The sequence below is a fragment of the Taurulus bubalis genome (assembly GCF_910589615.1).
Source record: "Taurulus bubalis genome assembly, chromosome: 6".
Classification (NCBI taxonomy): Eukaryota; Metazoa; Chordata; class Actinopteri; order Perciformes; family Cottidae; genus Taurulus; species Taurulus bubalis.
In genome coordinates, this window is record NC_136594.1 from 17,988,411 (window position 1) to 18,011,280 (window position 22,870).

The 22,870-nt window shown below is 43.4% G+C and overlaps 2 protein-coding genes across 2 annotated transcripts; one reads left to right on the forward strand and one right to left on the reverse strand.

Moving 5' to 3' along the window:
• Nucleotides 1–8,745: 8,745 nt before the first annotated feature.
• ogal (O-GlcNAcase like) lies at nt 8,746–14,577 on the forward strand (the record flags this gene model as incomplete). The annotated part of the gene is made up of 17 exons (XM_079219049.1): nt 8,746–8,905; nt 9,066–9,117; nt 9,404–9,501; nt 10,067–10,197; nt 10,492–10,663; nt 10,832–10,930; nt 11,041–11,180; nt 11,265–11,409; nt 11,941–12,039; nt 12,132–12,394; nt 12,484–12,658; nt 12,789–12,874; nt 13,241–13,333; nt 13,411–13,499; nt 13,587–13,707; nt 13,792–13,921; nt 14,441–14,577. The coding sequence occupies exons 1-17, from the start codon at nt 8,833–8,835 to the stop codon at nt 14,575–14,577; spliced, it is 2,103 nt and encodes a 700-aa protein (XP_079075175.1). The 5' UTR covers nt 8,746–8,832.
• Nucleotides 14,578–15,757: 1,180 nt separating this feature from the next.
• cant1b (calcium activated nucleotidase 1b) lies at nt 15,758–22,090 on the reverse strand. Its single transcript, XM_079219050.1, has 5 exons — nt 22,029–22,090; nt 17,534–18,127; nt 17,279–17,419; nt 16,773–16,976; nt 15,758–16,135 (listed from the first exon to the last, which is right to left on the reverse strand). The coding sequence occupies exons 2-5, from the start codon at nt 18,066–18,068 to the stop codon at nt 15,765–15,767; spliced, it is 1,251 nt and encodes a 416-aa protein (XP_079075176.1). The 5' UTR covers nt 18,069–18,127; nt 22,029–22,090; the 3' UTR covers nt 15,758–15,764.
• Nucleotides 22,091–22,870: the final 780 nt, after the last annotated feature.

Here is a 22,870-nt window from a genome sequence, read left to right on the forward strand (position 1 = left end):
GTATATAAACCCAGTGATATTGTATTTGGGTTATTGCTGTATTGTCATTTGGACACAAGATGTCACTTTTGAGCAATACAAAAAAAATCTAATTAAAATGTGAAAATCCTGTATCAAAAGTCCTGCTTGCAGTAATGCCGATTTATTTACTTGACTTAATTTACACTCAACACGTGATATGGAAGCATCTCAACGACACCAATTAAATGCATCAATGCAATTGTCACAGAGGTATGAACACTCGTGTCCTTGATTAGACTATTTATTACTAAAATTAACAAACAACCAACACTATAATAGCGTTGATCCACTGAGTCTTTGTAACAAACTACAATCTGTAGCAAATGTTCAAGATAAATGAATGGACCACGAGAAACATATGAGAAACGTGTGTCTGACCGTGGATCGGATCTCCTCACTCTCTCTAATGAAATTCGTGGTGTCAATCTGATCCTAGGTCGGTGGTTTTCGCGCGCTTCGAGTCTGTGACCACGTGTCTCTCTCTCCCTCTCTACGGCCTGCCAGCGGACCATGTGGAGCAGCAAGATGGCGGCGCGGTGGAGGGGAAAAGACGGGGATTTAAATGCCGGCAACAGCGACTTTCTGTCCAGCAACGCTCCCAATGAGGTACCGGTTTGCTACTATTAGCTAACGGCCATAAAAATACCTGCACGCGAGCCGTTCTCCATGTTTTAATAAGGGAGGGTTTCACCGGCGCGCGAGGCCACATGCGTGCATAGCGACACGTGGCTGAAACAGGCTCGTCGTAGTACTACCGAGGTAGTGACCAGGGAGTTGTCTGAGCCGGTCGACTAATCTGCCATTTGGCCCACGTAGCTGCGGGGACATGTGGGCAACTCGGTAGTGGACTGAGTTACCTATTCGTGCGTATTTGACACAAACTCCTCCGTCAATGATTCACACGTGAAAGCTGACGGAGGGACCGGCTTCACTTCCTCTGTAGTACAAGATGTTCAGATAAGGCTGCACCCTCAGCACTGTCCGGCTCACTGCACTGACCCTTTACTTGTTCTCTTCTCCAACTATACTCAAATGTTACCGCCTTTGTGTTGCAGTCACAAGTTTATTTAGGATGTGTCCAGGCCGGCACAGATGTGAACTGATACGAGTCACCTAGAGCCCTTAAGCCTTTGCCTTGTGACCGTAGTGCTGCAGGCCCTGAGAGCAGTTGTTCTTCCCAGAGATGGTGTGAGGTTGTGACCCGCCGCTAGGGCCCCTTGTCCCCTCAAACTGGCTCCTACATACTAGCACACTTCTGTCCGAATCAAACTTTGGCAGAGAAAGTATTGCTCTTTGACAGCGTCCAAATCTATGACTTATTCCACAAGCACAGTGGCACATGCACAGATATTTCTGCTGTTTGTAAATCTGTAATTTTAAGTAGTTGCTATCTGCATTTTTCCACAAATGTATGATATTTTCTGAACCAAATTATTAAATAATCAAGAAAGTTGCAGCCTCACATGTTTTTTTATATTATTGTTAAATGTCATTCTAATTTACATAGAAATGTCTAATCAATGCATTTATTTAACGTATTAGTTAATAAATATAGAGCATTTAGCATCAGCTCTGCCTCGTGTTTTTTTCACTGCTGTTTTTGTCTAAATTGGCAGCTCTTCCTGTTTATGCTGCGAGAGTTCATTTTGAGCTCAGTGCATCCTGTTCCTCAGCTTCTGGTCGCACCCAGAAGTAGGAGTGTATTGTAATATTGCAGGACGAAGGACTAGATCAGATCAGTGGTATATTTAATATTGCTACTTCTTTACTGTTTTTATTACTGATTTACTGTTTATTTATATTACTTGATTTTTTTGTATTTACTATATGTCTCTTGTGTGCAATGCTGCTGTAATCCTGCAATTTCTCCACTGCGGGACTAATAAAGGATTATCTTATCTTATTCAAAGTCACAATATAATTGTGTGTTTTTCTCTCTGCAGTTAGTTCTGAGTAGAGTGGGAGGCGTGGAGATGGACACCCAATCCTGCATCGATCACTCAATTCTGGCCATTTTTGAGGACTCCAGTGTCTCATCAGAGGTCAGAGTTAAACCACATCTTCACAGTGCATCAGTAGTTTAAAAGAATCCCTCTTTACTTTTGTCGTTGACAGTTTTGACTCTCCTTGAGGGTACAAAGTTGACACTAGAACATTAATTCTGCATGTAAACGAGTAAACCTGGATCCTTGCGCTCCTTTTCAGTATAAGAGTGGAGCGGAGGAAGAGAGTGAGACTCTGCTGTCGGCTCTGACCGAGATGCTGGACAGTGTGGAGGATGACGACGAGACTCTGTCTCCCTTCGACACCCTGCCAGACACCAAGCTCCTCAGCCACCCAGAGCTCAGGGACTCCTCAATGGTGGGTCCAAGCACAGGATCAAGAAATATAAGCCTAAAATAATTTGGAAACAAAACTTTTTGCATTTTAATTATCTTTATTTAAAAAGGACCATGTACAGTTCAAACATGAATGTCACCATTTAATGCACTGTACCAGATTATAGCTTCAGCTAATTTGCATCTGTAGTCCCTTAACAGGTCATAACAAACATAACACAATAGAAAATAGGAGTCAAAGTGACCCATCAACACACATACATATACACTCGTACACGGGTCATTTTGACCCCAAGACAACCGGAGGGTTAAAAAATATATCTCACTGTTATTAACATTTCTGTTTTTTTCTTCCGTCTTCTCTTTAGGAACTATTACTGGCTGACAGACTTAGACCAAGATCCAAATCACCAAATGTAACATTCACAATGAAGATTGATGGAGAAAATGAAGATGAGGGCAAAATGGAGAGAAACAGTCCTCCACAGCTGTTCAAACGACAAAGTCAAACATTGTTTCACTCCACAAATAAGAAAGCGGATGCTGAAGTCGAGGTTTTCACCTCGACTTATCTCGTCAACCTGGTGAAGCTCATGCACCCCTACTGCCTGAAGCTGCACGTGGAAGAGGGGGATGAACTGAGGGAGAATCACACTTTATTCTCTCAGGAAGAGGTGTGGAAATATGAGAGACCCAGTGAAGAGAGCGATGAAGAGATAAACGTTGTGTCTGATGATGAGGTAACGGTGAAAGACCCAAAGGAGGAAGAAGAGGGAGCTGAAAAGAGAGCTAATAATATCCTCTTGAAGAGTGTGCTGCTGAATGGAAACTCATCTGGAACTCCACCATCCAGAGTGAAGAAAAGGGTGAGCTTTGGCCCCGATCAAATGGCTTCATTTCAATCTACAGAAAAAGGATTGATCGAGAGTAATTTAACAACTGGGCACAAAAGTGAAACTGCATCAGTTTCACTGAACAGCACCAAAGCACTTGAAAATCCAGCTGGCTCAGCACTTGAACCCCAAACTCAGTCCTCAGAAATGAGCAGCGACAAAGCGGCAGTTCTGTCTCTTAAAGGTGAAACGAAGGCCAAATCACTCAGCCTCCAACAGTACAGACAGCTGCGCCAAAAGAGGCAGCCTCTGGTGGAGAAAAAGGGGAACTACACCACCATGTGGCCTTGTGTTTCTGAAGCCCCCAAGGAGCTGACCCCTATCCTCTGTTTACAGGGACAAATAGCAGCACACTGTTATCCCAACGGTAAAATCAGTGTTGCTGATCAGCTCCATATATCTCAAACTCCAGGTCACAAGACCCATTGCATCTCTGCTCCGCCCACGCCTCACCCCACAGAGCCCAAACCATCCACTCATCTACGGCGCAGCGGATTGAAGCGATCGAGGACCGAATCCAAAATCATCCCGTCTGCCAGTCTGCTGCCAGACGTCACAGCTAACCCAAATGTTACTGTTCATGAAAGCAAAAAAAGTCCAGTAAAGAAACCAACACTGTTCAGTAGTGATCCCCCAAATCCTGTCTTCCTCCCCCTACCAGTCAGCCAAACAACATTACTAACCGCTGACCCCTCTTCATCAAAGATCAACAGAGACTCCAACCTTGACAGCACCAGACACATTCCAGAAATCACAAATGAATCCTCAGGCACATCTCTTCAGAGACAGCCACTCTCCTCAGGGCAAAAGTCTGAGGTGTTAGTAAACCAGGGCTGCACCACCTTGTTCCAGGAAATTAAAAACAGGCTGACTGAGATAGCTTCAGGTGTCTCCTCCAGACCTCCAGCACTGTATCCAACTACAACACAAATACAATCTGCCGCAGAGGGCAAGAAACTGCAGCCTCCAGGATGCAGTTCGACCCCGACTAAAGAAAAAGCCAAGCTGGCACCAAAGACTGCTCCGTCACCAGGTCCAGATACAGTGATGACAATACAGTGTCCTTCCCTCCCTGCTCCTGTAGACTCTCCCAAACCAGTAGAGGGGACATTGTCAGAGGTTCGCCCCAGTGGCTCCCCTTCTGGGCAACCAACACCCACTCTGCAGAGTGTAACAGCGGACTCAGGTAAACTGTTGAGACATGGTTGTTTATGTGACTTGTGATACATTGAGTTTACGAAGAAATAAAAAAATAAACGGCATCTACAAAAGTTTAATGTCTCTTGGTTCTTCTGCTCCAGGGATTGAAGCACCAGATCTGACCAGCCTGCTAGAACAATTTGAGGAAACACAAGGTGAGAAATCAGGTTACTCATAACAATGTATTGTTGGATGCTGATGTCCGATCCTCGGATTACCTCTTTTTGTTCTTCCTCCTCCAGCTAAAGAGGAGAAGGAGCCGGAGCCCAAACTCGCTCCTTCACAGTTAAACCTACAAACAGATAGACACTTGGACTTGGTCAGACCTAAGCCAGTATTAACGCAGAGAGCCTCTGTGGAAACACTTAAACCTTTGATAACTTCAGAATCACCTGGGAATCTAGAAACCCTCGGGAGGTCTCCACCTCTTCAAAAGTCGGAGCGTGCAGACATCCCAGAGCCCCTTGGTACTGACATCATCCTCAGCACTCAACAAGATCTGCCAGCGAGACGCAGAAATCCTCCATCCAAGGCCATCCAGATAATCGACCCCCGTCCTCTACCGTCCAGGAAGACGCACACAAGCCTCGCTGCTGCTCATATCTCTCCTCACATATATTCATCCGTGTCCTCCGATCACGATTACTGCGGGTCTATGGACCGCTCACTTACCAGTGCTACTCAGCGCAGCAAAGCCTCAAAACCCAAGGATGTGTCTCAAACCTCTGAGTACCAGCAGGTGACAACCCATGACTCAAGTGATGCTGCTGAATGCAAAAATCCGACCCCCACCGGTGAGGTCAGCGCCATCATCGGAGCGGTTGAGAACTCTGCAGTGATGCAGCGTCTCTCTGAGCAACCCAGGACCAGATCAGAGACGAACCCGGCCACAGACACCGTTTCGTCAGACAGGGCTTCCACAGAGCCACACTTTGGTTGTGCAGCTGAAGACGAAACAGCGTTGTGCACTCTCCCCACACCTCCACCCAGCCCTCTTGCCAGAGGTAGGGAGAAAAGGAGATACCGGAGAAGATCTCCTCGTTCGGACTCTAGCTCCAGCTCTTCTTCCTTGTCGTCCTCTTCCAGCTCTGCATCTCCCTCTCCAAAAAGACAAAAGTAATCATCATCTGCTATGTTCAGCATTCATCTTTATTTTTCCTCTTTGTGCTTCACTCCTAATTCTCAATGTGTCCGTCTTCCAGGCACCGCCACAAGCGCTCAGAGAGCAGTTCATGTTCGTCGTCGTCCCCCTCTCGCTCCATTTCCGGCTCCCCAAGTCGGCGCTACAGATGGTCTTACTCGAGGTCGAGCAGGTCAAGATCCAGGTCCTGGTCCCAGTCTAGGTCCACATCCAGATCCCGATCACCATCCCTGCGAGTTTGCCGTAGACAGTGGACAGATGTTTACAGGTCAGTTCTTGTTGTTTTCCATTCAGACATTTAAAAGGAAATTAAAATATACAAAAGTGTTCCTTTTTAATTCAATAAAACTCTGTCAATCTTTCTGGCTTTACTGAGTTTATGGGTTTAATCTCCGTTTCCGTCTCCCTCTCCTCTTTTTACTCATCACACCTACAGCAGCAGAGAGTCCAGGAAGCTCAGGAGGGAGCACGAGATCAGGATTCAGAAACTTAAAGCCATAGTGAGTACAATATTACTGACATGTGTCTGTGTTGTTTTGGTTGAGGAATGAGTAGTGAGTAATTATGAACTCCTCTCACACAGGACGAGCGCAGGGTGGTGTACGTCGGCCGCATCTGCAGGTCTATGACACACGACGAACTGAGGGAACGCTTCTCTCAGTTTGGAGTCGTAGAGTGTGTGTCGCTTCACTTTAGAGATAGAGGGTAAGAGTATACCATTGAAATGGATGTTTTTGCTTTTACAGTGTTTTTTGCACTGCTCATTTGTATCTGTTAGAGTTGTTTAACTCTGCCCCTTTGGTTTCCTTAGTGACCACTACGGCTTTGTCACATTCTACAACATGGATGATGCTTTTGCGGCCATCGATAATGGCGGGAAACTACGGAAGCCGGATGAGCTGCCATTCGACATCTGCTTTGGTGGAAGAAGACAGTTCTGTAATTCACACTACGCTGACCTAGGTGAGACTCAAAACCACAAAGTCAAGCACAGAGCGAGAGGAAAGGCAAACATGTTCAATTTCTTGAGTTATGTATAGCTTCTCTTTTTATTGCAACCTGCACCATTGAAAACATGACATAAAATTCCTCGTAGAATGGGAATTAATTAAATAAAATTAACGCACATTTGAAACAAATTTCCAGAAAAGCTCCACAAATAAAATCATTATTTTGAATGTGCAAGTCATTGAACATAACAGTGAGCCTGTAAATGTCCGTCTCTCCCTCAGATGCAAACAGAGATGCAGAGCCGGCTCCTGCCAAGAGCAGGTCTGAGGACCTGGACTTTGATTCGTTGCTGAAACAGGCCCAGAGAGGAATAAAGAGGTAGCAGAGCTGTTTTGGAGCGCAACAACACCATATAATGCAGCAAAGATGAAAACGGGTTTCCTTCATGAACCTCAGAGCTTCATGCTCGTACTTATGTAGCAAACTTTTGTATGTACGTTTTTTTTAAATGTTTTGACTCTTAATCCGCATGCAATTTCTGATGTACAGTTTATGTTCAAATATCTAGCACTGTTTATTTGATAATATGTTATCAGTGGAACCCACAAAATATTTTTGTTTCATTCCACAACACTTAGAAAATTCTGAATATTTGGATATATAAAATAATAAACGCTCTTATTAATTGTGTTTACTGATTGAGTGACTTGTTTATTTAACATCCAAAGAACGATTTCAGTGAGCCAGCATGCACAGAACCATCAGAGTGCGTTCACTATAAATGTTATTAGTTATAATAATCGTTTGACAAAGTCAAACAGTCTCCTGTGTAGCTTCCTACAGTTTTGTTGCCTTGAAATCTCACAACAACCTGTCAACTTGTTCTGCAGGCTCTAATCTTAACTTCAGTCTCATAGACCTTCTAGTAATGTTCATCTCAGCTCAAAGTCTTAGTAGCTTGTTTTTGTCTGCTGTCTTCACATCTTCAGTTAACTTCAATTAACACTCTTCACATCAAGAGCGTTTGTAGACTTTCCTGTCAAATACCAAAGCAGGGACATCAAATGTGGATTCAATTTGGGCATAATCAACATTTCATGTTTTTCTGTCTGATAACTTTTGTTAAATTATGATTTTACTTCTCTGCTCTTAAACTAGACCTTTCTCAAAGCAGGCATAATACATTTTCAAACAATTGTAACTAATAAAATAAATTATACTTGTACTCCAATTAAGTTACACTTCCAGAGCCCCATTATGTCCCCACTGGCTATCGAGCAAGCTTAAATAAAAAGGCATCGTGAGTGTTATCAGGTACACCTGCATCGTTCCTTAGATGGCATATCAAAATGTCTACATATCCACACCCAGCCCCCTACGTTCCCTGAACTCAATATACTGACAACATGACCTGTGTTCTCTAAGTTTAGTTGGATGTTGTCATTGTGCTTGCTTCCTTCTGTGGCGCCAGCTTCAGATGTTTAAAGTATATTCTCGATTAGGAGCCACTCAATCCTTTAATTGGGATTTTACAAATTACAAACAGTGATCTTTGGGGGATGTAAGGTTTAAGAAATGACAATGTGGCAGTGACGTAAGTCCCACTCAAAACACTGTTTGGCTTTCTTTCTTACTTTGCTGGAGAGGGAAGTTTCTCTGCACACCTCAAATCGCAGTTGAAGAAGTTAATGTACAAGCATGACTAGTTTGGAGTCAATAGTATTTGTAGTCATCTCTATAACCTGACACTCGGCCTGATTAGTAGTTTTAACAATGTATGTGGCTGCTTTTATCACCAACATTAACAGAGTATCTTAAACAGCCCTAAAGACAAAGGACAAATTATCACTACCTCCAATTGAAACATCTGGCAGTTTAAATACAGGACGCTCAATATTTACTGAAGAGCTATGCAATGCAACGCTTTGTATTTTGTCTGCTGCTTGCGTGTCCTTAAGGCGACACTGTCCCTTTAAGACGTTCACCACGTACACGCTCACAGTGGGTACGCGCAGAAAACACGCGCCTGTATTCTGAGGTGAACCACAGTCAACACAAAACAAGAGCTGCGTTTTATCCGCTCACACTATTTACAACTTCCGACTTTCGACCATGTTAGCGAGTCTGCGCAGGCGTGAGAGGACGGCGCAATAAAAGTCAATGAAATGAAAGCCTGGCATGTAAAGATATATGACTGACAACAGGGTCAGTGCTGGAGCGCCTGTCTGAGGATTAGTAAAGTGGGGAAGCAGAGACCGAAGAAGAAACGTCGACTCAACAGCAAATCATGTCGAAAACCGGCGGGGCCAAGGGCCAAGCGCACACCGGGACCAAGCGGTTCATCAGTGGAGTCGTGGAAGGTGAGCAGACTGAGGCCCGGGGGCTGAATGAGCTCCGTCGAGAAGTACACATGCACATGAGGCTGCAGGCTGACAGGAGGAACTTTAGACATATCTTGTAGAAGTGCAGTCGGGTATTTGCAACCCATTTGGTGCATAACGTGGCCTTTGCTTGATGCAGGTTTTTATGGGCGACCATGGACTATGGAGCAGAGAACAGAGCTGTTTAAAAGGTAGGCCTGATAAGTGCAGGAACGTTGTGAGTTGAATACAATTGTCAAACAGTCCTGTGACAACAGAGCCTGTCCTAATAAAAAGACATTTGCTTCTTGTTAGTATGTCATTCCATATTAGTGTTATTATTACGTCATTAGACCTTCATCAGCACCTCCTCAGGTGAAGCAAATCAGGAACTGGATGATGATCCACCACTCTCAGGATCCTTTCTCATCACATAACAGCTGATATAAAGATATAATATGTGAGGAGATTGTTGATGGCTGGTGTTGGGTTTCACAGAGAGCAGAAGTGGGGTTTGAACACGTACCTTTACGCCCCCAAGGATGACTACAAACACAGGATGTATTGGAGGGATCTGTACTCTGCAGAGGAGGCAGGTGAGTTTCAGCCCTTCACATGTCCTTGTTAGTGATTGAGTGAAATCACAATTATCATTAGGCAATATCATCATCTCTTGGAAGGTGAGCGTGGCCTGAGACTATCAAATAACCAAAAATGCACAGGACTGAACAGCAGCCTCTGAGTATAATTAGTCTAAATGAATTGATGTGGGGTCACCACTACTTCTGACAGTTACTACCTGGGTATTTCTATTTTAAACCATAGTGCCACCTGGATGACATATATTTCTGCTCCTCATTAACAAACTAAAACAAAAGACCTAAAAACAAAACAGATGTGGTACATTTCAAACTGTTGTGGTTTCTTATCAGTGTCATACCAAAGTTCCTTTCTAAGTCATCATTATCTCCCGAAACAGATTGTTTAATTGCTCAGTTTGGAGCCTCTCCTTTTGCATCTTATCAATAATGTTGCGTACTGAAGGGCGGTGGTGATTTGAAGTTTGACCCATCATGTCCAAGTGCATGTCAAAACAGACAGTGGACTTTGGCCCATCAAAGATTGTTTGTTTGATTTTGCCATCTTTTATTCATTTCCCAGCTCAACTCGTCGCCCTGATATCAGCAGCTAAACAGCACGACGTTGAGTTCATCTATGCAATCTCTCCGGGCCTGGACATTACTTTCTCCAACCCCAAAGAGGTTGCCGCCCTGAAGAGGAAACTGGATCAGGTGAGGACTTGTCATGCATAGATGATGGGTGAAACAGGAGAGATCATTTAATCTCAGCTCTATGTATCTTTATGGCTCCCTGAGCGAGTGGTTTGGACACCATATCACTTCATATAAAACATGCAGCAGTAAAGTAGGAGCATTTAATATACTTCAAGTAGGTCAACGTGCAAACAATGGCACTGACACAGTCGCAGGTGGTCGGCTCAATTCCTGGTGGAATTACTTATTATCCAAAAAAGACATTTCCATTGTGGGAGCTCCAAAGCCCAAGCTGTGCTCTCTGTCCCTCAGGTGAGGCAGTTTGGCTGCAGGTCCTTCTCTTTGCTGTTTGATGACATTGAGGCTGACATGTGTCCAGCTGATAAGCAGGCCTTCAGCTCCTTCGCCCACGCCCAGGTGGCCATCACAAATGCAGTGTACCAGCACCTGGGTGACCCGGAGACCTTCCTCTTCTGCCCTACAGGTCCGGCAGTGTTTCTGTAAATTGTTTCAAATATAATGTAGTCCTTTTGAACGCAGCCTGGCGAGTTTTAAGCATGTACACCGTGTGTGATACCTTTATTTTACATATGAAGCTATTCTTTGTCACTATTTTCCATCATTCATGCTTATTCTGTCCCTGTCACTCCAGATTATTGTGCTGCATTCTGTACTCCCAATGTGTCCCAGTCCTCCTACCTGCACACGGTGGGAGAGAAGCTGCTGCCTGGGATAGACGTACTGTGGACTGGTGAGAGCTGCACCCACCCAGAACCTCACTGAACCTGCACAGAAGCAGTCAAAAGTACAGATTTATAACACAGGTTGTCTCTCTCTCTCTCTTCTATTTGTGTTGTTTAGGTCCCAAAGTGGTATCTCACAAAATCTCTGTAGAGTCCATAGACGAGGTGTCCTCCGTCCTGAGGAGGGCGCCAGTCATCTGGGACAATATCCATGCAAACGACTATGACCCCCAAAGGATTTTCCTCGGACCCTTTAAGGTCGGTTTATGATTTGCGATATCTGTATAAGCTTTCAGTCTGAACTGCTTGCAGAAATTGGTTAACATGATCTCTTCCTGTCAGGATCGTCCCACTGAGCTTATTCCCAAACTGGGAGGAGTGCTCACCAATCCAAACTGTGAGTTCTACCCAAACTTTGTGGCCATCCACACGTTGGCTACATGGTGCAAAGCAACCGCAGATGGAGCACAGAGGGATGTGGAAATGGGTAAGTGTCTAGTTTTTTCTTAAATGAAATAACATTCTCTGTGCTGCCGTTTATTGCATCCATCAGCTTTAGCGCATACACAGAATATCTTTGCACAAGTGTGACTTTTTTTTAACTTTTACAATATAGCAATGTGACTATTTATAGTAAATGTGGACAAGGAGTTGTGACGGTCTGTCCTACTGCCATTTTTTCCAAATCGGATGGTAGATAAGATCTTGCCATATTCCCATATACATCAACAAATCATAATTATGTTGCTGAAAATAAGAAATTCCATCTAGCGAATGCAGCTCTCGTGGCTGCTTGAAAACGGTTGACAGAGCTCATCTTAAGACGCTCACTTGCTAATTGCATTCAAACTCCTTGTGACATATACACAGTTTGTCCAGAGGTGATCAAACCCAGACATCGGCGAATAGTGACACAAGCAGATGAATAATAATGGCAAAAGCAGAAGCCTGAAATATATGATACATTTGAAGTGTGGACCCTGTGCATCGTCTCACTGTCTCTGACCTCCATCACCAGACGATGAGGAGCAGGACCCCTGCTACAGCCCCCAGAAAGCCCTGACCCTGGCCCTCACCGACTGGCTGCAGGAGTTTCTGAGCACTGATCAACCTGGAGGTAGAGAGTCACGAACCCTTAACGTTGAACCACAAACTGTTTAATGGTATCCCAAAAAACTAAGTGCGTCATCGCCCTCCTCATCCTTCCAGGCCGCTGTCGTCCTCCAGCTCGTCTCAAGAAGGAGTCGTCGGATGAGGAGCCCATGCAGACAGATGGGGGGGAGGGCCCTTATGTTCCTGGACCCGGGGAGAACCCGCTCTACACAGCAGAGCCCCTGACTCTTGATGACCTGAAGCTGCTGTCCGACCTCTTCCACCTGCCGTACGAACACGGCGCGACAGCCAGGACCATGCTGCAGGAGCTGGACTGGCTCAAGAAACACAGTTGGGCCGTCGCCGCAGAGACAGACATGGTAGTGCTACGTGTTTTAGATTTTAGTTTTTTTTGTTTCAAAAGCAGATAATGTTGTGAAAATTGCTTCAACGCGGTTTTGTTTTTCAGACTGCAGAGTGGCGCTTCAAAGCGCAGCAGTTTGATGGCATGTGTGAAGCGGTGGTGCAGATGTTCAACCGTCTATCAAACGCCCCGAACCGCAGCATTCTGTACGACCTCTACAACTACATCTGTGACATCAAGAGTGGGGTCGGTCTGGCTCGGGCCTACGTGAAAACACTAGGTGAGAAAAACTGCTGATCAAACCCAAACATGCCGCCGTGTAAAGGGTACCGTGTGTTTTGGGGGAGAAAGAGAGGGTTACATGAAGAGAACAAACAGTTGTCCACCGTGTCATGTTGTGTCGTCCTCAGCAGGGCAGGGTGGACCCTCAGCCCAGCCGATGACCGACGATCCTGAACCCTGGGGCTTCAGAGGAGGCCTCTCTGGAGAGTTCCAGGTGCTGTAATCCTGCAATTTCCCCACTGCGGGACTAATATAGGGAAATTCTATCTCTTATCTTATGTACTTAAACAGTACAGTGTCTCACGACAGCGACTTATTTGATAATTTTACCACTTGGTTTAGAATGGGTCATTAGAAGGAATCAGGTATCTGGTGAATCTCTTCTCTTAAGTGTTGTTTTCGCATCAGTAGCTTTCCAGCGTATGTCTACATGAACATACACACACACACACACACACACACATATATATATATATATATATATATATATATATATATATATATATATATATATATATATATATATATATATATATATATATATATATATATATATATATATATGTGTGTGTACTTGCAGAGAATGCTGCCTTGCCATGGAAACAGGGACGTGTTCAAACATCCTCCCATGACGGCGGTTTACACCATACGGCCGCACTGCACTGAGGACAAGGTTAGGATGCCAGCTTGTCAGACACTTAATTACTTAATTATTCAGCATTGATGCTCCAGTTTTGTTTTCTGTACTAGCTGGAGGTGCAAAGGATTTTCAGGGAGATGCAGAGCGCAGGAGAGGGCAAAGCCCCCTTGATGATGCAGCCTCCACTTATCTGTGATGGGTAAGGAGGAGTCAAGTTTCTCTCCACACTATTGGTGCTTTTATTATTTGTATTATCAGTCTTAACATTCCCTCCGGCCCACTGCAGCCTGTCAGCGGGTGAGTTCTCCCCTTCCCCTCAGTGCGCTCTTGTCCTGGAGGATGAGATCGGGGTGTGCGGCTACGCCCTGGCTCTCATCGACGCCAAACCAGCCGCAACCAAGATTCAGGTGATCAAATGCAACATCCAGTTTGTTTTTCAGAATACAAGATGAAGATAAAATGCATTTTATTGTATTTTGTCATACCTCTAGAGGGCAGTAAGTGAATCGGTGTTGAAGGACTTCCCCTCGCTGGTTACCATACAAGTGCTGTCCCGGGTCACTGATCCCGCTCCAGCCAAGCGCATGATTGGTCAGCTGTTGTCCTCCCTCAGCAGCAGTGGTAGGTCAAGGCCCTGCACAATGCCGTTGATGATTCTGAGATGTGCCTCATGGAACTGGCCCAAACTCGGGTTGAACTGGCTGCATTTTTTCCACAAGGAGGCGCTGTTTAGTCTATGTCTCAACCAATCTACACCTGCCAACCCATATTTGTGAGGGAAATTCACAGCAGCATAAGTTTAACCCTGCAGCTTTTGTAATTTTAATATTAGTCCCAGCTGAAAATTGAAGCTCAATCAATTACATTTTTTTTCCAAATACAATCCAGGTAGTAAGACCCTCCTTCCCCTGTCCAACGTGACTAAAAGACGTACAATAGCACTGAGCAGCAGCATTCAGCAGAAAATATGCTCAAGTACAGGTCTACGTCTGGAGGCGCGGCAATAATATTGGCTGCTTTTTAAGAGCTTAGCATCCCTCATGAAGTTGTTTCAATATTGAGCAATTCCTTTTTAAAACACTACACATCCTTTTTTTAAGACTTTAGAGGATAAACATGATCTTTTCCATAACTTTTAAGGTTCCAGAGGAGTGTTCTGTGAGTTGAGGCAGAACGATCGGAGGATGCTCGACTTCTACAGTAAACTGGGCTCCTTCAAACCCATTCAAGCTGCCGGGCTACCCCAAGACATCTTAGCCATGGGAACAAGCTTGTGAACCAGATGAGTCACAAGGATCTTCCTCAGGTTTGAAATGTTTATAGATCAAACTGAGAATAATTGCTTAATGTGCAGCACATCAAACTGGAATCCATCATCATTTTTGATCAGTTACTTACATTATTTGTATAATTTAGATGTCATCACCATTTGTTCTCATGCAAAGTTACATTAGTCAATTAAATGCTTCATGAAATGTTTACAAAAAGTACTCTATAATGAGTGTGTAATGTAATACTACGGACTTTGTAGACATGAACATTTTAAAATGAAACGTGATTATTTTTGAGATTTGTTGTTTAAACCCAGCTGTATACAAATGTCAACATATTGTTGAATCAGTCAGACATTAAAAACAAGATGTATACAAAACATTTAAACAAGATTTGTTTTATTGTTTGCATTTTCAGAGGATATAAAATAAACATGGTTTCTGTTTAAATAAAATAGCTGGTGTTTATTCTCTGGCTTGAGAAGCGAACGATATACAGTTTATTAACATAAGTGAAAAATATTTGAGGTGGACCTGCTCAGAAAAACGTATCACATGTAGCTTAAGATTTAGAAGTCAATAGGCATCACGTTGCCAGACCCATTATTACATCAATATGAATATAATAACAGATCTGTCTTAGCAGGTAAGATAAAGCACAAAGCAATGGGCGAGTTTGATATTTCAAGTTATTTAATGACATTCTTTCTATTCCTTAAAACATTTAATCCTGTTTATTCCCCTGAGTGTCTGACCAGCAGAGTTTGGCTGCAGGAGAGGAGATCCACATTTCCTTGTGTTTGAACTCATCGATAGTAATTTACCCAGACTCCTTTGGAATATCAGTAGTGTCTAATTATAAAAGCATTAAAAGAATATGGTGGCTGGTGTGTGTGTGTGGTCACAGATGGGAGGCCCAGACCAGTCGCACTAAAACTGATTTGGTCAATTATTGGTAACACTTAATTGTTTCCCCTGGTGATGTGTAGCATTCTCCTGCCCTTTTACCTACTAGTCTCCCAATTATCATACAATATTATAATATATAATCATGAAATATATAATTTGGGGTCATACCACATTATTGCACAGTAGAACTGAGAGGGGAATGTAATACTAAGGACTGAAAACAGTGTTGCAAGTATAAATTCCACTTCTTAATCTTCTTTGAGGACCCGTCAGCGCTGTCCTCCTTAAATAAACTCCAGTCCTTCAAACTTCACATTCCCTATCTTTGTCTCGGGCATCAGCACCTGACCGTCTAGCGTAAATGCAATGATGTAGGTGGCAATGCGGCCTGCATCCTCCTCTGATTTCAGGGCCAGAATAATCTGATCGTCTGTGTCTGGAACAAATTTGAAGGAGGAGAACCCATGGGTTGGGTTGAGCGGGCCGACATGCCGCACTGCTATGTAGCTAAAATCTGCGGGGCAGGACAGGAGGAGGTTGGTGGCCCGGCGCTCGTCTGCAGCCTCTTCGTAGCGCTCGTGACTGGCACGGCGAGGGAGAAAGAACCAGCGCTGGAGACGCTCACTCCACGCTGCTGATTCATGGATAAGGTAGCCTGTAAAACAAGGGAAATTGTAGAAGGTAGAGTTAACATTTAATAAGCTTGGGACGAATTATGAGTGTTCTCCACTTTTTTTTTTTATTTGGATGACAAACTAAAGTTAGTGTCCTAACTCAAAATCCAGATGAGAATATCTGAGTTCATACACATTATTATTTTTTTGCTCATCTGGGCAGGCAAAAAAAAAGCAAAAGCTTTATAACCAGCAACTTTGTGAGAGGTTTTCCCTCTCAGGCTTTATGGAAGCTGCCCTACCCGCTTATTAGTAGTGGAAGTTGGTGAAGCTGTATGCAGCCAGAGAGGAAGACCTGCACACATTACTCGGCACTAAATACTGTCATTTACAGGATACTTTATCATACAAAGATGCTAGAATTGAATCAATGGGACATCAAGCCCTAAATCACAGGGACGGCATTTATTAAAAAAGTGCATATACAACATTAAACTAAAATGTGGTAACAACTATTTACGTCAGGTTTTATTCATTTATTTTTAGATTAAGGAACCCTTGACATCTAAAACCCAAACTATACCCTTGGTTCCACCTAGAAGATGTGGTACTATTGCACTAACGGTTGTATATATGGGCAGGATTATATAGAAGAAACCGAAAATAAAAAGTTAGGACCTGGTGGTTGTATCCCTGTTGCGCTCCGCATGGCATTGTAATGCGGCACCCATTTCTCATGCTGCACATCACCGTGGTATCCAACAATTTTCACCCACTCTGGGTGGTTGTTGACGACTTCTCCAGATGTCGTGGTCCATTCTTTGCCCAGGCCGCCAACATACAGGTGCTCATCTTTCACTGCCAGCCACTCCGCCTTGAATCCTGCACACAAAACAAGGACTGATTTGTGAACCTCTTAAAATGACCGCAAGCCTTTCCAAAGTTATTTTCTGTGTCTTCTGCTGATGTTCCAAATATAGTGCACGACATACATTGAAACAATCTAAGACGGCATTGGTTGTATTTGGACCACATTTTTTGGGTTTTGTTCTAGACTTTGAGTGCAAAACAATAATGCCGTTAAAAGAAATCAAAATGTTCAATAAAACTTGGTTTGAGACCTTTTCCTCAAAGGACGTCCATGTACTCGGTGGATAGAGGAAAGACGTCTTTTGGAGACTGACCTTTGGAGACTGAGCCGTCACCGTCGGGGAGTATAACCCAGGGGACCGCCTGGTTGCCTTCGATCCTGTACACCACGCCTGTACGGTCGTCCACGCTGTACAGGTGACCGTTGAACGCCACCAGCTCGGACAGCTCCATACCTGCAGCACAGTAAGTCAAGCAAACATTGTGGTAACCAACATACTGATGCATACTGAACACAAACATAGTGAGTGGAGATCTCTGTGTGTGTGTGTGTGTGTGTGTGTCTTCACCTCGTCCTTTCTCAGCGAGATGACTCTCCAGTGTGACCGTCTCAACATCCCACTCCACCTCCAGTCTGTCAGCGCTGTCTGAAACAGTCAGGTAACCTCTTTTCATGTAGCTGAACCACGTCTGATCCTTTGAGCTACGCGACCCTGTGTCCAGATCCGCAATCACACCAATACGGTAGCGGATGCCGTGCTTGGTCTTCTCTGGCGGACTTAACGGGTATGTGTCATTGTAAGGTTTTTCCCTTCCCTGGTGTGAAAGGCTTCTAGCAATTGGCCTGTTGGCGTCTTTGAAGACGTCATCCTCACCCTCACTGTGCATTTGCAAACTCTGAATCCTGTTGCGGTAGTAACCTCTGGTGGCAGGGTCTCCGTCCCCTACTGTGCGGTGCAGGTATAACATGAGCACTAAAGCCAGCAGGGTCGCCACAGTGATTGCCCGCCATTTAGGGTGGAAGCGTGAGTCTGAGGCGGTAGCTTGCGTCATGGACGCCAAGGCCAAGGGGAGGCCTCGGACGGCAACACCAAAGGAGTTCATGGAAGTATCGTCTTCATCCTTACTGTCGGGCTTGGATTTGGGACGATGACCACTATTGTCTGGGATTGAGCACAGAGAGGCACATTAGAGACACGATGAAGGATGTGGTATAAACGTCCAATAAATGGTTTCAAACCAAGTTTGTTGAAACATCAATAGCATTTCTTTAGGTATTCAAATCATGTGTCAAAATGTCTAGTTAATGTTCATTACATGGCACTGTATGAAGTGACCTGCCATTGTTTTCAGCGGAAAGAATCAAATCACTGTTTTTTTTTTATTGTTAATTTCAAATCTGTATACAGTTCAAATGTTTTTTTAAACACTGAAACCAATAGCTGGGGAAGATGAAAGAATGAACATGGGAGGAGGAAACATGGAGGAAAAATAGACTGTTGTTCCTCTTGTTCTTTGTTCACAACAGAGCTTTGTTGTCCCATTCATGCAGAACCTCTAATATGCATACTGAGGGTAGCTGGCACGTCCTACTTTCTCAGGACTACAAGCATGTAAGAAACTCACTCTGTTCTGACGTTAAAATCTAATTATTTCTTCCTTCTGTTCACCAAATATATGTAAACTGTAACTGCATTCACTAGTAAGTCACCTTGCACAAAATGAAGACCAGCTCCAATAACCTAATTCAAATGAATATACTTATAACTTTTGTAAGCACTAACCTACAGGGAGGCACGATTTCACTCATTTAATGTGTGACTGTTGTTTAGGCCCTCATATACAAACCACATTGATCATGAGTAGAGATGCGTATCACCTCTGCTAAACAGGTTCTGTGGGACGCTCTGTTCCTCTGGATTCAGTGAAATGCCTAAAGCATCGTCCATGAATCATCTGCTAAAATACACAATCAAAAAGTTAAAAACAAGGCCATTTTTCCTGTTCCTGGGAGAATTATTGGAAATAATTTGCAGGTATACAAATTGACCTAATCATGAATTTCTATAATTCAATAGTAGGACATTTGTCACCTCATGTCAGTTATCGTCTGCTGTTGGTAGACTTGGACACACTTCTCAATTGTTTTAAGTTTCAGAAACAGATATAGGTCTGGTAAGACATGCCGACAGAGATCCTGCATACTGAAATACGAGAGGTGTGATTATTTTGTGACAACAAAGAGTGCTATGGTGTTCCTCAACATCTCTTGTCAAGTGCAAATGACGGGTATAGCAAATAAGCTTCAGCACAGTTATAAGTGGAGTGATATGATGTGGTTGGTTCATCTGTTTAAATCATTGTATAGTAATAACTGGACAATATTATAATTTCTGACAACCCTCTCTTGCCTTTAAAACACATCTTGAAACATTACCGCCCAAAACAGAAAACAAAAAACTGCTCAACTAGAACTTTTTCTTGTGCATGCATTACCACATGCTTTTATTCCTGCAGTTTAGAACGTAATTTCCTGAAAAATTAAACTCCGTCCCAGCAATTACGAATGATTGCTTGAGAATGAAATGTACGATTGAAGCCTTATATATTAGAAAGTTATCTCTGCAACCAATGCAGCTTCAAAATAAATGTGATCTTGAGGCGTGGAAGGTAATGCACTGTAAATTACACATTGGCGGTAGTGCTGAAGCAATATCGAGGTGGGACTGAAGATACAGAGCACACAGATAAATCATCACCATTTAGCAAACCAAAATAAATGCCACAACGGCGCCACCCAAATGTCTCTGTGAAAGAGCAATATCAGCTGAAGAAAACAGTCTGCCTTAATGACTACATTCTGAAAAATATAGTTAAAATATTTACCAAGAGCTTAATTGGTATTACTGAAGTGAACTACATAATGTTACATCCCATACAGCTGGTAACCATTACTTTTGCTGACTATTCAGCAGTTCTCTAAACAAGTTTGCACTCCTTGACGAACATGCTCTATAACATACACATGTCAAATTGCCAAACTCTTGGCCAGCAAATAATGCCCTTATTGTCACTATTGTATGCATGGCCCCCATTTCTCCATCCCTCTACACCACAGACCCAAACACTGCCTCGCTGTACGCTGTAAGAATTCAATTATTCACCCTTGCTTCGTCTCTTCTGCCCTGGACACGCTGTAACCATCATGCTGTTCCCCGTCGCACGCATCTGATAATAAGCTCCACGTCCCTCCAGCCCTCCAGCCCTAATGAATAACTGATCTCTATCTCACCAAGTCTCCTCCTTTTCACCATCTCAAGTTTCCTATCCCTTCTTGTCAACTAAAGAAAGAAAGGGCAGTCTTTATTAAAATACTAACAATTAAGTAAATCCAGAAGAACAGGTTGAAAACAAGACTTGTTAGAGATAGAGTATGAGTACAAATTGGATTAAGAAAGAGTAAGGCCCCGTCAACATTACTGATTAGTGAATTAAAAATTAAAAATGTATAGCAAAGGACTCAACAGATTATGTGGTTGGATGTAAATACACAATATCTAAACTCAAATCCACTGAATGGATTTAATACAACCACATTATATTTAATGCCCACTGTCTACTGTGTCATTTAAGGTCACAAAATGGGCAGCACACGCTTTCAGATGCGTGTATGAGTTTCATTGTTTAAAGGACTGATGTGCGATTGTGCTGACTTTACTTCTTAATTATCCCTAGCACCAGCTCTGAAAGACTGTTAATCAACACAAATTGTATAATTTCCATTTTTTTTTATTTCATTATCCAGCAAACATTTGAAGGTTTATTCAAATGTTTGCGTTCTGCCTGTTTCATATTTGATTTTTAAAAAAAAAAAAAACTTGACTCTCGCTTTACTAGCTATTTCTAGAGCTTTCAACCACACCTTGTGGTCTGCCACTGTGGGTGGAGTTGTGGCATAAAGGTACCTCTGTTGTGTGAGGAGCTGGACCTACTTTTTTCTCAGTTTTTATGTATGGCATGAGTCAAATCCACCTCGATGAGTAAACAGGTAAACCAACCATAGTGTACACGTTTCTCTCATCTGTTGGATTATTAGTCTGACCTTCAGAAACACAAACTAAAACCCATCATAGTAGCGACTTTGTAATTTTTACCAGATAGTAAGTAAGCCATGTGTGACAGTAAAATAAAAAGCAACAGATGCAGACAAACAGTTGAGTTCCCACTTTAAGTTAGTTACCTCAACGTTGATCAAGAAGGAAAGCAAGCACTCATCTGGCCTCTGAACTCACCAACACGATCACATTACGGCTGCAGAAGAGTCTCTGCTCTGATGGGTGTAATGTCACGCCACCGCTCATTCATTCACCCTAAGGTGTAGCATGTCAGAGTATGAATACCGTAAACGTGACCGCTACCTGTGCGGCCACGGAGGCAGAGCGACACACGATTCAACAGGGTCGCCTGTTAAACCGTAACACCGGCGTGCTGCTGGTGTTACGGTTTAACAGGCGACCCTGTTGAACCGTGTGAACCTCTGAAAGACTGTTAATCAACACAAATTGTATAATTTCCCTTTTTTATTTTATTTCATTAACCCAGTTGATCCAGCAAACATTTGAAGGTTTATTCATGCCAAATGTTTGGCCGTAAACTTTGACCGGTGTGACGGTCCAATGGGGTCTCCCGTTCAACCAAACAATTCAATTCACCGGCCAGACTTGTAAACTTTAACCTACGAAAAGTGAACACAATGTTCAAACCTTTAAAAACGAATGTATATTTCAGTCATGCGGAAGTACACAGATTCAGCGTCGACTTGCGTCTGGATAATAGACGTGTCGGTGAGTGTGTAGTGAGCCAAACGGTTTATACAGCGTCGGAGACGCAACGGCTCAATTTAAAAGCGCTAGCCGTGAAGCTAACGCCAGCTAGCGACGTGCGCGTGCTAGCACGAACCTCTGCGACGTTGCCGCTGGTTTCACCAACACGCTCATCCACCGGACCGAGGAGGCTGCACGGAGTTAAGATGTGTCAGGTCGTCTTTTAAAGCTTGGAGCTTACCTGGCGCAGAAGGTCTTTGAGTCCGACCAGTTGGCCATGTTTGACGGACTGATCGACGAGCAGTCTCTCGGCGATTAGCTCCTCCTGCCTGGAGACGGAGCCAGCTGACCTGATGTCTATCAACTCACCACACTGCTAAACACTAACTACTCACAACAACTCCCTGGACATATGATGCATTATTAACAAGTTTACAACATCAGAGACATGTGAAAGAGTAACTCGTTTTATATGTTGTAGGGGCAGAAAACGAGTCCCCTGGGCATGGACTATCCTGAGGGTTCAGAGGTGAACCATTGCTGCCCTGACCAGCCCATTAATTATCCACTTATTTAATATACTCTTAATGATAGAGCTGGCGTGGACACCATATTTGGAACTCAGCCACTTCTCTGAAACAACCTTACCACATGCTACAACTTCTAAAATGACCTAAAAGTTTGATGGACACCTTTCTAAATTTCAACTAACACTGAACATCATAAGCTTCATGAAGGTATTATTGCAGGGCTGTCGATAACGCTGTGTCGGTCGGTGAGTGTGTAGTTTTGGGTTTTCTGTGTCAATTTGGCGAATTTGACTGGATACAGTTATTTGGGAATAGGCACCATGTGAGTTCAGTAATGAAGGTCCTAAAACTAGATTTTGAGACAGGGCCACACGAATAATAATGCAGGACCAGCCTCGACATAAGTGTACTTAAGTTGTAAAGAAATCCTTAATAAACTTTCATTAATCAAATTACCATAACTATGACAGGTGTGTCACTGATCCTAAAATAAGACAGAATACATTTGATATATTTTCGGGAGCATTATAACATGCCACTAGTTGCTTCAAAT

What these genes read in the sequence shown, in the direction of transcription:
- cant1b (XM_079219050.1), bottom strand. Translation starts at nt 18,068, where the DNA reads ATGAACTCCTTTGGTGTTGCCGTCCGAGGCCTCCCCTTGGCCTTGGCG. An exon ending in TGACGGCTCAGTCTCCAAAG is followed by an intron (nt 16,977 to 17,278) that starts GTCAGTCTCCAA and finishes TTTTGTGTGCAG; the next exon opens with GATTCAAGGCGGAGTGGCTG. An exon ending in AACAGGGATACAACCACCAG is followed by an intron (nt 16,136 to 16,772) that starts GTCCTAACTTTT and finishes CTTGTTTTACAG; the next exon opens with GCTACCTTATCCATGAATCA.